Genomic DNA, 15,284 nt, shown 5'->3' with positions numbered 1-15,284 from the left:
GAAAGATAAATTATTGTAGAGATGTAAAAGAAAATGTATTGGTAAATTCTTTGCGGAAGCCTGGCCTCCCTTGGCATCCATGAATACATGCCACTGGTTATAAAGCAGTGAGGGGTTGTTTATCCTTGTAGATGACCAGTACAGTAGGTTGTGTGTGATTAATGAAGGCTTTACCAGCCTGCCACTTAAAAACTGTAACAGGAATTACCTGATAGGAATCGAGTTGAACTCCGGTCCGGATAATTGTTTCCATCCCAAGGAGTTGAGGAGATATGGATGTTTTTGTAGCATGAGTGTTTTCAACCCCACACAGTTACTGTGAGCGTTATGCGTTCCAGGGCTTATTCCCCCTAGAGTGAGACAGACTACATGTATTTCTCTACAGCCAAAATTCTCCCTCTCACTCACCCTCCACTATCTCTGTCTGTCTGTCTCCCTTTTTTCTGTCTCTAACTATGTCTCACTTACTCACTGACTCACTCTCTTTCTCTGTTCCTGTCTCTACCTCTGTCTCACTCACTCACTGACTCACTCTCTTTCTCTGTTTCTGTCTCTCTCTGCTCCCTTTCTTTCACACATTGATACAAGTGAGAAGGATCATGGAAACCTTGTCATTTACTTCAGTTGTACAGTCATATGTTTAGTGAAAGGTTTGTAGAGGTACCAATTGTCAGAATTCATAATGACTTAGTTCATACCAATATTGAATTAATGTTATTTTTGGAAATTACATCACACTCATTCACTGCTTCATTGCTGTGTAAAAATAAAAAATGAACACATTTTTGTACTCATATGACATCCTATAGCATCAACAATGATACACAATAAATAAGTTATGAGCAAATATGCTGCACGAGATGCAAGGAAGTGTTAGTAGATCTTATGGGTCAATGCAATGTCTGCAATCAGTGATGCAGATGGTCCTGCTGTGTGTACGAAGCACCATAAGGATGTAATTTGGCTGTGGGTCAGTACACCTGATAGGTGTGCTGGTAAATTTAGTGTGGCTGATGCTTCAAATCATCTTAGGTTTTCATGGATTAGTTGGCCTTACATTCATAATTGACTGTTTTGTGCAAATTCTGTATTTTAGTTACATATCACTATTTATAAAATAATATGTTAATGTCCTTGATCAGAACACTTATATTTCAGTTGCAGTTTTTAATTAGGTTGATTTTGCAGTGAAGAGGTTGATGATATGAAATCTGAAAAGAAAACCTGTTGCTACACTATGGACATTACTGGACAGTAAAGACATATGGCATAATATTCCTGTATTAAGTTGACAAGTTTTGCATTTACAGATAAAGTTGAGATATAATAAATAAATAAATAATTTAGCATGAGATAATGTACAAAATGTATTCTGATTCCCCACTTTTGACCATACATCACACACTGTGTATTACTGCGTCACGTCCTAAGAGCTACTGCAATCCTTTCTGGTTGTCAGGGAAGAGTCTGTCCTATTGTACACAGTATGCCGTGAGCGTGTTGGTGGTAGCCAATGCCAGGATAAGTCAGTTAATGATGATGATTTATTTTATGTTGTATTGCAGTGAACAGTGAGCTATCCTCACAGTCTCAGGCCTACCAAAATGTGGCAGGGTGGTGTGTTAACACAGTTGGTCTTCAGATCTTGTGATTAGCACCTTTAAACTGGTGCTACTCCCAAAGTCCAGACCAGCCAACCCAAACTGCCCAGTCCAGTTCTCCTTCTCAGGGTTTTGACATCAGTCAATCTTCCTTGCCCATATTCACCAGGACCAGCTCGTCTGCCATCTCCTTTGGTTTTCCTTTTCGCAGTCTCATCTCAGCCGTTCCAATCTCTGCTCAGTCAGTTGTGAAAGTCAGTTTTTCACCCGTCCAATTCCTGTAATGTGAAACTGAGTTAATAAGGAGAAATTAGTTTTTGTGCTTACTGTATTGAGTCATATTCCTGTCATACTTCATATTCCAGGCATTGTTAAAGCCTATGATTCACTGAGTACTAAGAATGTCATTTCGGTTTGCAAGATAATTACTTTTGAGGAATGTTGATGCCATATTAGCCAAAATATACTAAGCACATTTTACTGTAACAAATTCAGAGCCAGCAGAAAGTGGCTATTGTATCAATGGTGAAATATCGACTCTATAATAAAAGGTGTTTTGTTTTCCCAGCCTTGGAGAAGATGAGATTTTTGCATTGATACTGTATATTCAAGACATCACCTTTTTGGAAAATATTTATTTTTACAAAATGATGGAATGGAATTCAAAGCATTGGGATCCAACCCTGAAATTGATCCAAACATCTTATTTGATCATGTCATTTACATTTAATTTGCAATATCAGACTTGTTGTTCACCCCATCCTCCCATTAAATCCCAAACACATGCTCTTTTACTGAATCCAGATATGAAGGCCAACAATTGGTCTCATCAGGAGATTATGTGTTTGTTTGACTTGGCAAATGCCCTTTGTGAGAGGTTACTCTGACATGGTGGGAGGAGGTTGAAATGTGTAGCTTACATAAATGTATTGAACATTGTGGGATTTGGGTTCATTTTTTAACTGGGAAACAGTTTTACTGCTTATTTGAGTTTGAACTTTTAAACATATCTCTCCTGATTGATGAATTTCCATCCTATCCCCATCAATCACTTCATGGTAGTGTGTACTCTAGGGTTCTCTTTCCCCCAAACATACCCAACCAATCCTTTTTTCAAAATGCCAGAGATTCTGATCCTATCAGTTTTACAGTACATGTCTACGCAGGAAAATATAAACAATGCCCACCATTGTTTTGCTAGAGAAATCTACAGAAAAATGAAAACATTTTATGAAATACGACTCAAGTACCCTTAGCCCTTATAAAGCAAGTACTGTACTTTCACTTGGTCTTCTGAGGGAAATAATTGCCTGTGTAGTTTAAATCCTAGTTCAAATTTGGCTTTCGCTTCATCCCAAAGTCTCAGGCAGAGACATCCATCATTTGATTTAAGTGTATTTTCTTTTACAGTACACGTCAACAGGCGAAGGTGGACTTTGTGGTCAGAAATTGAGGTCTTGCCTCTGGCAGGTATGGGGCCAAAGGGTTTATTTTGTAATCCTATCTACTACAGTGGAAGTGCCAAATATGTTGATTTCTATGATTGATGGCGCTAAAATATTTCAATCAAGTTGTTTGCAGTTTCTTAAGAACCACCTGGAGCACATGGTTCGTCACCATTAAGAACCTTCCAACACATAGATGTTTCTTTCCAGGCCTCAGGGCATTACTATCAACACTACAGTAAATTGGAAAGAAACAATCAATGAGATTATTATTTTTTTGTTGCTTTATTCAACTGCAGACAGTGCAGTAAAACATTGACTTCAACCTCCTCTCACCATTTTAAGATGTGTCCCATACTGAACTACTTACTCAACTCCAAAACCACACCATTTAGGCCTGCTCTATGATGCTGTAGGATTTGATCAGATACTCAGCTCTCATTGACAATGAGTGTCGAAGAGTGTCATTACCATGCTTTAGCTGATCCTGTTCCTAATTTCATGCTCTCTGAGGTAAATATCTCTTTCTAATCCAACAAAATACTTATATAGCATGTGGTGCTCAGTTGATGGCAGTGCTCACATATTTAAAAGGAACATTTTTGGTCTGTCATGGACGACTGCACATGAAAAGAGCTCTAGTTCAGGTAATTTCCTGGGTAAGTCGCTACTGCTGCAGTTTCTAATTTTATAGAATCGTGACAATTTTTTTTTATATACAATTCTTGTCACCTGCTGTAATTTGAAAAAGTGACCATTGTGTTAAAGATTGTACAATGTGATTTATTTGTGCAAGAATGAAAAGGCTCGCTTTCATCTGTCATCTGTCAACTGTTTTATTCGTTTTACAAATATAACTTAATTGATGCGCATATTTTCTGTGGCCATCCTGCATGCCTATAACTGAAAAGTATGTACAGTGTATTTCATTGATACCATTATGAGAAATAGATGCATGGACGAACTGTAATGACTAGCCTTTCTAAATATTGACTGGACTTTTTACCGTTGATACCAGTGATGATGACAAATGCTGTTTAACTGACAAATGATGTACAACAGAGTACAATGTTTCTGTTTATTCATAATAAGACAGCATTGCATTCCACTCTCCGGGAGAAAGGATTTAGATTTTACACATTGCTGGGTAGCATTACAAACTCAGCATGTAGCTCTATATCTAGGACTCAAGCCAGGACATCACCAATGTCTGTTGAAAATAGTGCTGGTGTCACCTAATGTGTGTATAAATGTTTACTCAGTCATTTGGAGTAATAAGCCAATTGTGGCATGCCTCTGAATCACTCAGTACATTAGGCTGGGCCGCAGATCGACATATTTCCACTGCCTCTCCTCTTGGTGGATTCTCTCCAAAAGCTATTTCTTGCCTGATATATTTGCCATGCCAAACAAGTGGAAGCTGAAACAACAACACAAGTTCAGAGGGTGAAAATACAGTGTAATGTGTCTCTCTAATCTGTGCAATTCAATTTGCTCTGAACATATCCATTAGAGAGTTGTGTCTGAGTTCAAACTGCCACAACATGTTGGCCTTCATTGCTTGTTGTGACACCTCGTGAGTGTTATTGCACTTAATCCATTACTGAACTGAATATAGGTGCCGTACAGCAACTTCTTAACCCAGGACTTCTGTGAGAATTTGATGAGAATTCTAGGAATCTTTAATTTGCTGTATTTTGGGAGGTGAATTTGATAACAATATCTGACACACTACATGTTTCTGTTGAGGGACATGGTGTTTGGATAAATATATCTTGAGGCATTTGGCCGTGGATCACCCCAAGGGGTGAGATCATGCCTCAGTCTCAGTTGCTTGGTAGCATACAGAAAGAGAGTTTAGTCCATCAGCCATCAGATGGGAATTACTGTTCCAGACATGTCCCACAAAGCTATTCCACTGAAAGCTGCATGACTCTGTCAGTTGGTAATTTGGGACGCAACCTTTTAGTGCCAGGGCAAACACAAAAGTTAGTACCACTGAGCTAATGATTGCAAAGCCATTGTAAAACAAACCTATCTTCTATCATGCTTTTATAGAGGCTCTGCCATTATTGATGCTTAATTAATATGATGATCACATGTTATTTTTTTGTGATAACGGCTTCTCTCTATTATACAGTCATGTTGTCCCATGGAGGAAATGTCCTGTTTGTTCTATCTGAGTCTGGCTGAATTGTTAACAAAACAGGCATTCACTCTTTGCTGAATGGCTCAATTGAAGATAATGAAATAGTGCTCTAGAGGTTGAACCTGCAATCTTGATTGTGTTGGCCTTGTATAACCAAACAGTATTAGGGCACATTTTAACTTAGAATGATCTTCAGTTGAATTTCTATTAATTTCAAGACTAAGCCTTTTCTCAAATCTACGTCAAAGCAACTCCTGACATTTTGCTTCAAAGAGTGGAACTTTTTTAATAATCTGTATGTTCGGTGAAGTGTTGACAAAAAAAATAATTGTGAGTTCTCTCTGAAAAAAAGACCCCACTGCCATTTTTAAATATTGGCACAGAACAAGTTGTGTTCTTCAATCATTTACTGTTTACCCTTGCATTACAGTCTTATCACATTTCCCCTGACCCATACTGAGCAGGCCACTGCAGAGCATACCACTGCTTATAAAAGAGAATGAGTATGTGATAACTATTACAAGATGCTGTAGTGCTGCCGCATCATGAGGACTAAAACAGTAGCAGCTGTTCCTCTTTAGATCTAAAAACAGTTTGATATGAGAAACTCTGAGGACATTAGCTACAGTAATTTGATTATTTTGCTGCTATGCATGCTAGTAAAAAAAGACTGTACTGTACAGAATGAACAAATTACACAGGGTTTAGTTAAAGATGTCACATTCCATGTATTTCTTAATGAAGGATAGCTTTGATATTTATGATATGTATGTGATATGTATAATTTATAAAATACACTGCATGGTCAAGAGTATGTGGACATCTAACTACCATCATGAATTTCCCATGTGGCATCGACTTTGTTTGGAACAATGAATTAGCAATAATTTGTACAAAGCTCCATTCCCTATTTAGGGCATTTTGTCATGAACAAATAAATAGTCATAAGACTAGATATAACAATAGTCATTACCCTGCTAGCACATTTAGTTCCTTGGAAGTTGTGGGAACATAAGTTTTAAGTTTCCCATTGGTTCTGGGAATGAAGCCATACGTTTCTTGACCGTTAAAATTGAGTGTTTTCTAAACCTTCTGAGAACAGAAGTGAATATTTCGCCTGTTCTGGAACATACATTTTTAGGTTGCAGGGAGATTCTGAGAATGTTTTACTATGGTTCCCTGAATATTTTCCTGGGAGGCTTTATTGATGTTCTGAGAACAGAAATTCTAAGTTATTTGAAGGTAATTAAATAACGTTCTGAGCACATGTTTCAATAATACCTTTAATAACACTACTAGCTAGGTTTGGGTTAACTGTTTTGAACTCCAAGCACAGATAAGACACTTGAAATTATTTTTCAAAGGCATTAATCATGCAAACACATTCATTTTTTATTGTGGTGTGGCATCAGATTCCAACATACAGTGCCATCAGAAAGTATTCATACCCCTTGACTTATTCTACATTTTGTTGTTTTACCACCTGAATTCAAAATGGGAGCAAAAAACAAATTCACTCTACTACACTCAATTCCCCATAATAGTGAAAACATGTTTTTAGAACATTTTTAAAATGTATTGGAAATGAAATACACCAATATTCATTTAATTTACAAAAGTATTCACACCCCTGAGTCAATCCTTTGTAGAAACTCTTTTGTTAGCTATTACAGCTGTAAGTCTTTCTTGGTAAGTCTCTAAAAGCTTTCCACACCATGATTGTGCAAATTGTGCCTATTTATTATTTTCTACATTCTTCAAGCTCCGTCAAATGAGTTGTTAATCATTGCTAGACAACCATTTGTAACTCAGCCACTCATTCACTGTCTTCGTGGTAAGCAACTCCAGTGTAGATTTGGCCTTGTGTTTTAAGTTATTGTCCTGCTGAAAGGTGAATTCATCTCCCAGTGTCTGGTGGAAAGCAGACTGAACCGGGGTTTCATCTAAGATGTTGCCTGTGCTTAGCTCCGTTCCGTAAATGTTTATCCTGAAAACAATCCATAGTCCTTAACGATTACAAGCTTACCCATAACATGATGCAGCCACCACCATGCTTGAAAATATGGAGAGTGGTACTTAGTAATGTGTTGTGTTGGATTTGCCCCAAACATAACACTTTGTATTCAGGACAAAAAGTGAATTGCTTTGCCAAATGTTTTGCAGTATTGCTTTAGTGCCTTCTTGCAAACCGGATGCATGTTTTGGAATATTTTTATTTTGTACAGGCTTCCTTCATTTTTACTTTGTCATTTAGGTTAGTATTGTGGAGTAACTACAATGTTGTTAATCCATCCTCAGTTTTCTCCTATCACAGCTAATCACAGCCTTTAAACTCTGTAACTGTTTTAAATCACCATTGGCTTCACAATGAAATCCCTGAGCGGTTTCCTTCCTTTCTGGCAACTGAGTTTTGAAGGATACCTGTATCTTTGTAGTGACTGTGTGTATTTATATACCTTCCAAAGTGTAATTAATAACTTCACCATGCTCAAAGGAAAAGCATGTCTGCTATTTAAACGTTTACCCATCTACCAATAGGTGCCCTTCTTTGTGAGGCATTGGAAACCTCCCTGGTCTTTGTGGTTGAATCTGTGTTTGAAATGTACTACTCGACTGATGGACCTTAGAGATGATTGTATATGTGGGGTACAGAGATGAGGTAGTCATTCAAAAATCATGTTATTAGTCCACTGCGCCACCAGGATGGAGCTAGCATGCCATATTTTTTAAACTCATACAAAGCTGTTTATTTTAGTCTAATCTAGAGGTTGACCGATAAGGATTTTTCAAGGCCGATACCGATTATTGGAGGACCAAAAAAAGCCGATACCAATTAATCGTCCGATTAGTTAATTCATTTGTAATAATGACAATTAAAACAATACTGAATGAACACTTATTTTTAACTTAATATAATACATCAATAAAATCAATTTAGCCTCAAATAAATAATGAAACATGTTAAATTTGGTTTAGATAATGGAAAAACAAAGTGTTGGAGGAGAAAGTAAAACTGCAATATGTTCCTTGCTTAGAACATATGAACATATGAAAGCTGGTGGTTCCTTTTAACATGAGTCTTCAATATTCCCAGGTAAGACGTTTTAGGTTGAAGTTATTATAGGACTATTTCTCTCTATACCATTTGTATTTCATATACCTCTGACTATTGGATGTTCTTATAGGCACTTTAATGTAACAGTATAGCTTTCGTCCCTCTCCTCGCCCCTACCTGGGCTCGAACCAGGAACACATCAACAACAGCCACCCTCGAAGCATCGTTACCCATCGCTCCACAAAAGCAGAGGCCCTTGCAGAGCAAGGGGAACAACTACTCCAAGTCTCAGAGCGAGTGACGTTTGAAACACTATTAGTGCGCTAGCTAACTAGCTAGCCATTTCACATCGGTTACACCAGCCTAAACTCGGGAGTTGATAGTCATAAACAGAGCAATGCTTGAAGCATTGCGAAGAGCTGCTGGCAAACTCACTGTTTGAAAGTGCTGTTTGAAGGAATGCTTACTAGCCTGCTGCTGCCTACCATCGCTCAGTCAGACTGCTCTATCAAATCACAGACATAATTATGAACATAATAACACACAGAAATATAAGCCTTTGGTGATTAATATGGTCGAATCCGGATACTATCATTTCGAAAGCAAAACGTTTATTCTTCCAGTGAAATATGGAACCGTTCCGTATTTTATCTAACGGATGGCATCCCTAAGTCTAAATGTTGCTGTTACATTGTACAACCTTCAATGTTATGTCATAATTATGTACAATTCTGGAAAATTAATTACAGTCTTTGTTAGGAATAAATGTACTTCACACAGTTCGCAATGAGCCAGATGGCCCAAACTCCTGCATATACTGCTTGCACGGAACGCAAGAGAAGTGACACAATTTCCCTAGTTATACGAAATTCATGTTAGCAGGAAAAATTAACTAAATATGCAGGTTTAAAAATATATACTTGTGTATTGATTTTAAAGAAAGTCATTGATGTTAATGGTTAGGTGCATTGGTGCAACGACAGAGCTTTTTTCGCAAATGCGCTTGTTAAATCATCACACGTTTGGCGAAGTAGGCTGTGATTCGATGAGAAATTAACAGGCACCGCATTGATTATATGCAACGCAGGACACGCTAGATAAACTAGTAATATCATCAACCATGTGTAGTTAACTAGTAATTATGTTAAGATTGATTGTTTTTTACAAGATACGTTTAATGCTAGCTAGCAACTTACCTTGGCTTCTTGCTGCCCTCGCTTAACAGGTAGTCAGCCTGCCATGCAGGCTCCTCGTGGAGTGCAATGTAAGGCAGGTGGTTAGAACGTTGGACTAGTAAACGGAAGGTTGCAAAAACGAATCCCCGAGCTGACAAGGTAAAAATCTGTCGTTCTGCCCCTGAACAAGGCAGTTAACCCACCGTTCCTAGGCCGTCATTGAAAATAAGAATGTGTTCTTAACTGACTTGCCTAGTTAAATAAAGGTGTAAAAAAATATATTAAAAAATTGGCCAATCAGTGTCCAAAAATACCGATTACCGATTGTTATGAAAACTTGAAATCGGCCGTAATTAATTGGCTATTCCGATTAATCAGTCGTCCTCTAGTCTAGTCAAACCACAGAGATATATAGAGGACTCATCTTTATATCAGTGCCATTATAGCGTCTTTGATGAAAGCTGGTGGTTCCAGTGCCCGGCCGCGACCGGGAGGTCCGTGGGGCGAAGCACAATTGGCATAGCGTCGTCCGGGTTAGGGAGGGCTTGGTCGGTAGGGATGTCCTTGTCTCATCGCGCACCAGCGACTCCTGTGGCGGGCCAGGCGCAGTGAGCGCAAACCAAGGTTGCCGGGTGCACGGTGTACCCTCCGACACATTGGTGCGGCTGGCTTCCGGGTTGGATGCGCGCTGTGTTAAGAAGCAGTACGGCTGGTTGGGTTGTGTATCGGAGGACCTCCCGAGCCCGTACGGGAGTTGTAGCGATGAGACAAGATAGTAGCTACTACAACAATTGGATACCACGAAATTGGGGAGAAAAAAGGGCAAAAAAATAATAATAATACAATTTTTTTTAAAGATTACGTGTGGCCAATTAGTGGGTGTGGCCAACACACCTGAACACACTTAACCAGATGGAGGATAGAGAGAGTTTTGTTGATGGTGAGAACAGAATGTATCTGTTTTAAAATATAATTATTAGAAAGTTCTTTGAATGTTACTAATGTTTTCTAGTGGTTTTTATGGAAAGTTTTCTTAATGTTCTGAGAACATGACTTTAAATAGAACCATGAGGAAACCTATAGAAAATGTCATGCTAAAGTACTGAAATTCCCACCTAAGAAACATATGGTTCTCAGAATGTTATGTGCTAGCTAGGTATCCTGCACAATTCCCAGAACATTGTAGGAAAGATTTAGGCTAAATTACCATAGGACAACACTGCTCTCACCAAGCACTAAGCGCTGGCTTATCACCACCTGCAGAAGACATAGGTCCCTGGTTCATGCTGTGTCCTAGCCTATCCCCCCTGCCTGCTGGGGCTAATAGGGAGTTCACACATTATCATTCACATTCAATAGACCGTCAAAGCCACGGCCCAGTTTTTCTGATACACCTAATGATCTCACTCTAGTACAGTGAGCTATAGCCTTCTTACTGAATTACTGGACACTCTTAAATGGTTCCTACGTTACCATTTGTAAGTCGCTCTGGATAAGAGCGTCTGCTAAATGACTTAAATGTAAATGTAAATGTTACTGCCCAATTAATTGCATCTGTTAAAGAGCTCAGAGATTGCAACATTTTGGAAACAATTGTGACACTGCAAATGAACTGTTTAGATAAAAACTCTATATATTGCATGTCACTGGCCTATTCATATTACTGGACTATTGTCAGCTATAGAGCTTTTAAAGTCATCTTTAGATCCAGTATTTGCATGTGTGAGAAGAATGTGCACTCATAATGATTTCTAACTGCCCCTGAAACCCACGGAACAAGATCAGTATAGATAACACAGCCTACTACCCTTCAACTGTAAATTGATGCAGTGAGAAGTCAGAAGTGAGTGAAGGCACTTGTTATGGATTCAATTGGTAGTCATTAAAAAGGTAACCTGATCCCAGCATCTGTATAGTATAAGTGACTCTCTACAAATTGGATTGGTTTGGTAAGACACATGTTTAGCAGTCCAACCATAAACAAACCATGCTCTTATGTGTGCTCCCAATGGCTATTTGTCTTGTAAACAGCCTCTCCCGGTGAGCGGAAGTCTTGTGGCTCAGTGATAAAGGGTTATCAGCTGTGGGCGGGTGTTGGACAGGCTGCAGAGGGGCCCTAGCAGAGGCATAAACACCATCAACTCACTCTATTGGGAAGCCCCTCTATAATGTCTGCATCAGACATTCATACTTTTGGACACTTTTAATTGGGTTTAGTTTTGATGTACAATACTTTACTATAATGCATATTTTTTGTCATAAAAAAAGCTATATTAATTTGTATGTTTTCTTACCATTTTATCAACCTTTAGGTTCTAAATGGATAATTAATTGGTATTGAAGGTTCCAAGACACAGCAAGAAGAGGTGGTTAAGGGTATAGTAGAGTAAACAGCTACAGAAGCACAAAATTACACATGGGGATTTGAAATTATTTGTTTTTTGGAGAACCCTTGGTAATATGTTATTAATTTGTATAATGTTGACATGTGCCGCATTCAAAGATGTACAGGTAACATAATACGGTAGCAGCAATTATAAATTAATCTACAGTCTTGAAATGAATTACTTTGATATGGATCTACACAATGAACATTTGCATATTACATTTCACATTGCGTTATAATGTTGTAATATTAATCTTTCAGTATGTAAGCATTGAGTACATTCATTGTTAGGCCTACATTGTTCCAGCACCTTAGTGTATTCAGAACATATCCAAATATATTGTACATGCATTCCCAGCGAGCTCTACGAAACCTGTGAGTGAAGGATTCAACGAGATGGTTTGATTTACCAAACGTATCCCCTCTCCCAAAGGAATACTGTGAAACTACAGACATGATCCTAAACATGCCCTCTGGATTGCAGCAGTACACTCCCCTCCTGATGTCTTAGCATTGTAACATGATTATTTTCCATTCAGAGATGTATTGAATGGTTGACAAATGACACACACACATAAATTGCGTAATCAACCTATGGTCGTGTATTTCAACATTATGAAGAGACTTTTCCCTTCATAATGTGGAAATACACTACCATAGGTTGATTACGCAATTTATGTGTGTGTGTGTCAGCAGATATCAATTGGCCTAGACTTGTAAATACAATTAGGATTAACATTTTTTGTAAACTGAAGTAAAACATTTATAGCATCTACGGAATGTTAATTCTGGTACTTCTGTTGATTTTATTTTGTTCCCTTTGTATTTGGTCGGTCCTTATTTTACAAGCTGAACTTTAAGTTCAGTGCTTGCTTTGGTTTACATTATGCTTGTATATTTTGTCACAAAACTGTCATCTTTCAATTCACTTCTAAAGGGATTTTCTCTGTAAAACTTAAGTGAAATATATGTCAGTTAACTCTTTTAATTCACTTTGATACTGGAGGCTTGAGAATTAGGTTTGTCGCCTTGCATGACAACAAAAGGCTTGTATAGACATGGACCATGGCGCCGTCTTCTCAAGATAATCTATCACTATCAAATCGAATAGTTTAAATGCTAATAAGTGCAAATTTGAGATATCTGTGAAATATAAACATAATTATCCAACAATGACCCCCCCCCATTTTTCTATGCATTGTTTAAAGTATTTATCATGGATGAGAAAATGTAGTGTGCAAAATTTTAGATGATAACAATAGGAAACTTACAATTCATTTTCTGGTTTGGAGAATTCACTGAACTGTGTGTTGCCGTTAAAGTGTGGGGGTCCTGGGAAAGGTTCCTCACTCTTGTCGCTGCTCTGACTGCTAGCCAGGCTCTCGTCCCCCTCAGGCCTGGCAGCAGCAGGGGGCTTCTGGAAAGAGCTGGCTGCCTCAGGCGAACCCAGGAAGCAGGGGCAGTGTGTCTGCTTCTCCTTGTAGACACCTAAGGTGTTTAATCGTGGGGTGGAAAACCAGGGGCAGCCCAGCAAGTTCTTGAAAGCAGTGCGGAACTCAGGGCTCCTGCAGTAGATTATGGGGTTGAGGCCAGAATTGATGTAGCCCAGCCAGTTGAGCAGGCGGAAGATCTCTCCCGGGGGCACGTTCCTGTCAAACACGTTGATGATGTTAGCCACAAAGAAAGGCAGCCAGCAGAGGGTGAAGGTGCCCATGATAATGCCCAAGGTCTTGAGGGCCTTGTGCTCCTTGACAACGGTTAGCCGTGAGGGTCTTCGCCTGGAGCTTCTCTTGCGAGGTGAGCTGGTGCAGCTGCTACTGCCACCATAGCCCAAGGGCAAAATGTTGCAACTGTGGTTGCTCAGCTGTGTTGTTGTCGGCTCTGGCCATTCATTCTGGAAGCGCAGCCGGGTCTTGTCTATGAGCTGTACCTGTCGTGTGGCTATGAGGAAGACTTTGACATAGACAAATATCATTATGAGCAAAGGGATGTAGAATGACACTACAGAGGATATAATGGCAAAAGTGCTGTTGGTCATAAAGTCACAGCAGGCAGGGTCCTGATAGCACACCAAGGCCTCCGGGTCCTCTTCTGCCCGCCAAAGCTGGTTCATGATGGGCACAAAAGAGATCAGAGCAGACACAATCCACACCACACACACTATTAGTCGGGCGCGCCACTTATTGAGCAGAACCTTGTGCCTGAGGGGCCTTGTAATGGCAATATAGCGGTCCACTGCAATCACGCAAAGAGTCTCAATGCTGGCCGTGACACAGAGCACATCTACAGAGGTCCAGAGCTCGCAGGAGATGTCACTCAGCTGCCAGTTCCCTGTCACCACGATGGTGGCCCCCAGAGGGACCACCAGGACCCCCATGATGAGGTCAGCACAGGCCAGGGACATGATGAAGATGTTAGTCATAGTCTGTAACTGGGATGTGCGTGCTATAGCGATGATGACCAGCAGGTTGCCCACCACGATGGTCATGATGATGATCACCAGCAATACTAAACTCCAGGGTCCCGCTGCAGGATGGTAGGGTCCTGTATTGTTGTGAAAGGGGGTCACAGTGGTGTTGACCGCGTAGAGCACTATGCTACTCAAGTTAAAATCCATCTTCATAAGAAAAGACATACACAAAGGTAAAATTGATTTTTCATGCATTAAGAGTAAAAAACAACATTTTGTAATAGCATTTTTAAAGTCAAACACACAACAATTTGGTCTCTCTATGTCACACCCTTACGTTTTTGTTCATTCCAAGCAAATGCAAATCTCCCACTGACATGTTTCACAGCTTTCATGTATCACTGGTAAGTGTCCAGATAATCCAAACATGTATGTCTGTCTCCAAACACCGGTGACAACATGTTGTCTTGTCAATGCAATGCATCCAAAATGTCCAAATTAAAACCCCGAAAACAATCCTTTTTTGCTAATTTTGTCTTGGTTTTATACATCCTTGGAGAGGATAGTGAAAAAATGACAAATTCAAGAAGTTAGAAAAACTTTTTAAAAAGGAGGCAAACCCATATTCCTCTGAAAGAAGTCCAATCATACATACTGTAATGTTTGTCTGGAGCACTTTTCGCTGTGTGCTATATGAGAGCGATGCCACACTGTCAGAGAGCAAGCAGCTGTGACGCTCCTGCTAGAACCACAAGAGTGCACCAAGTGGCTGCCCTCCCTCTTTGGCTGTATATCACTCCCTACCTCTCTCTACCCTGCTCTCGCTCTCTTTCTCTCTCTCACTCACTCCCATGCTCTCTCTCTGTACCCCTCTCTCTCTCTCTCTCTCTCTCTCTCGCTCCTGCTTTCTCTCTCTCTCTCTCTCTCTCTCTCTCTCTCTCTCTCTCTCTCTCTCTATACCTACCTCTCTCTCTCTCTCTCTCTCTCTCTCTCTCTCTCTCTCTCTCTCTCTCTCTCTCTCTCTCTCTCTCTCTCTCTCTCTCTCTCTCTCTCTCTCTCTCTC

General features: G+C 39.7%; 1 protein-coding gene across 3 annotated transcripts; it reads right to left on the bottom strand.

Moving 5' to 3' along the window:
- Nucleotides 1–597: 597 nt before the first annotated feature.
- Nucleotides 598–15,002, bottom strand: LOC118358333 (beta-1 adrenergic receptor-like). Of its 3 annotated transcripts, XM_035736037.2 has the most exons (3): nt 14,559–15,002; nt 13,083–14,428; nt 598–1,879 (listed from the first exon to the last, which is right to left on the bottom strand). In XM_035736037.2, exons 1-3 carry the CDS (start codon nt 14,598–14,600, stop codon nt 1,840–1,842), a joined length of 1,428 nt encoding a protein of 475 aa, XP_035591930.1. In that variant the 5' UTR covers nt 14,601–15,002; the 3' UTR covers nt 598–1,839. The 3 variants fall into 3 exon arrangements, with proteins under 3 accessions (XP_035591930.1, XP_035591931.1, XP_035591929.1); XM_035736038.2 differs by having other exon boundaries at nt 598–1,892; nt 13,083–15,002; XM_035736036.2 differs by having other exon boundaries at nt 13,083–15,002.
- Between the last annotated feature and the right edge of the window lie 282 nt (nt 15,003–15,284).

This window comes from Oncorhynchus keta, chromosome 25 (genome assembly GCF_023373465.1).
Source record: "Oncorhynchus keta strain PuntledgeMale-10-30-2019 chromosome 25, Oket_V2, whole genome shotgun sequence".
NCBI lineage: Eukaryota > Metazoa > Chordata > Actinopteri > Salmoniformes > Salmonidae > Oncorhynchus > Oncorhynchus keta.
The sequence above is the reverse complement of the archived record's forward strand: the minus strand, read 5'-3'. Positions and strand labels throughout refer to the sequence as shown.

What these genes read in the sequence shown, in the direction of transcription:
- LOC118358333 (XM_035736036.2), bottom strand. Translation starts at nt 14,476, where the DNA reads ATGCATGAAAAATCAATTTTACCTTTGTGTATGTCTTTTCTTATGAAG. An exon ending in TCCAAACCAGAAAATGAATT is followed by an intron (nt 1,880 to 13,082) that starts GTAAGTTTCCTA and finishes TTCACATTACAG; the next exon opens with GAATTGGACGGGTGAAAAAC.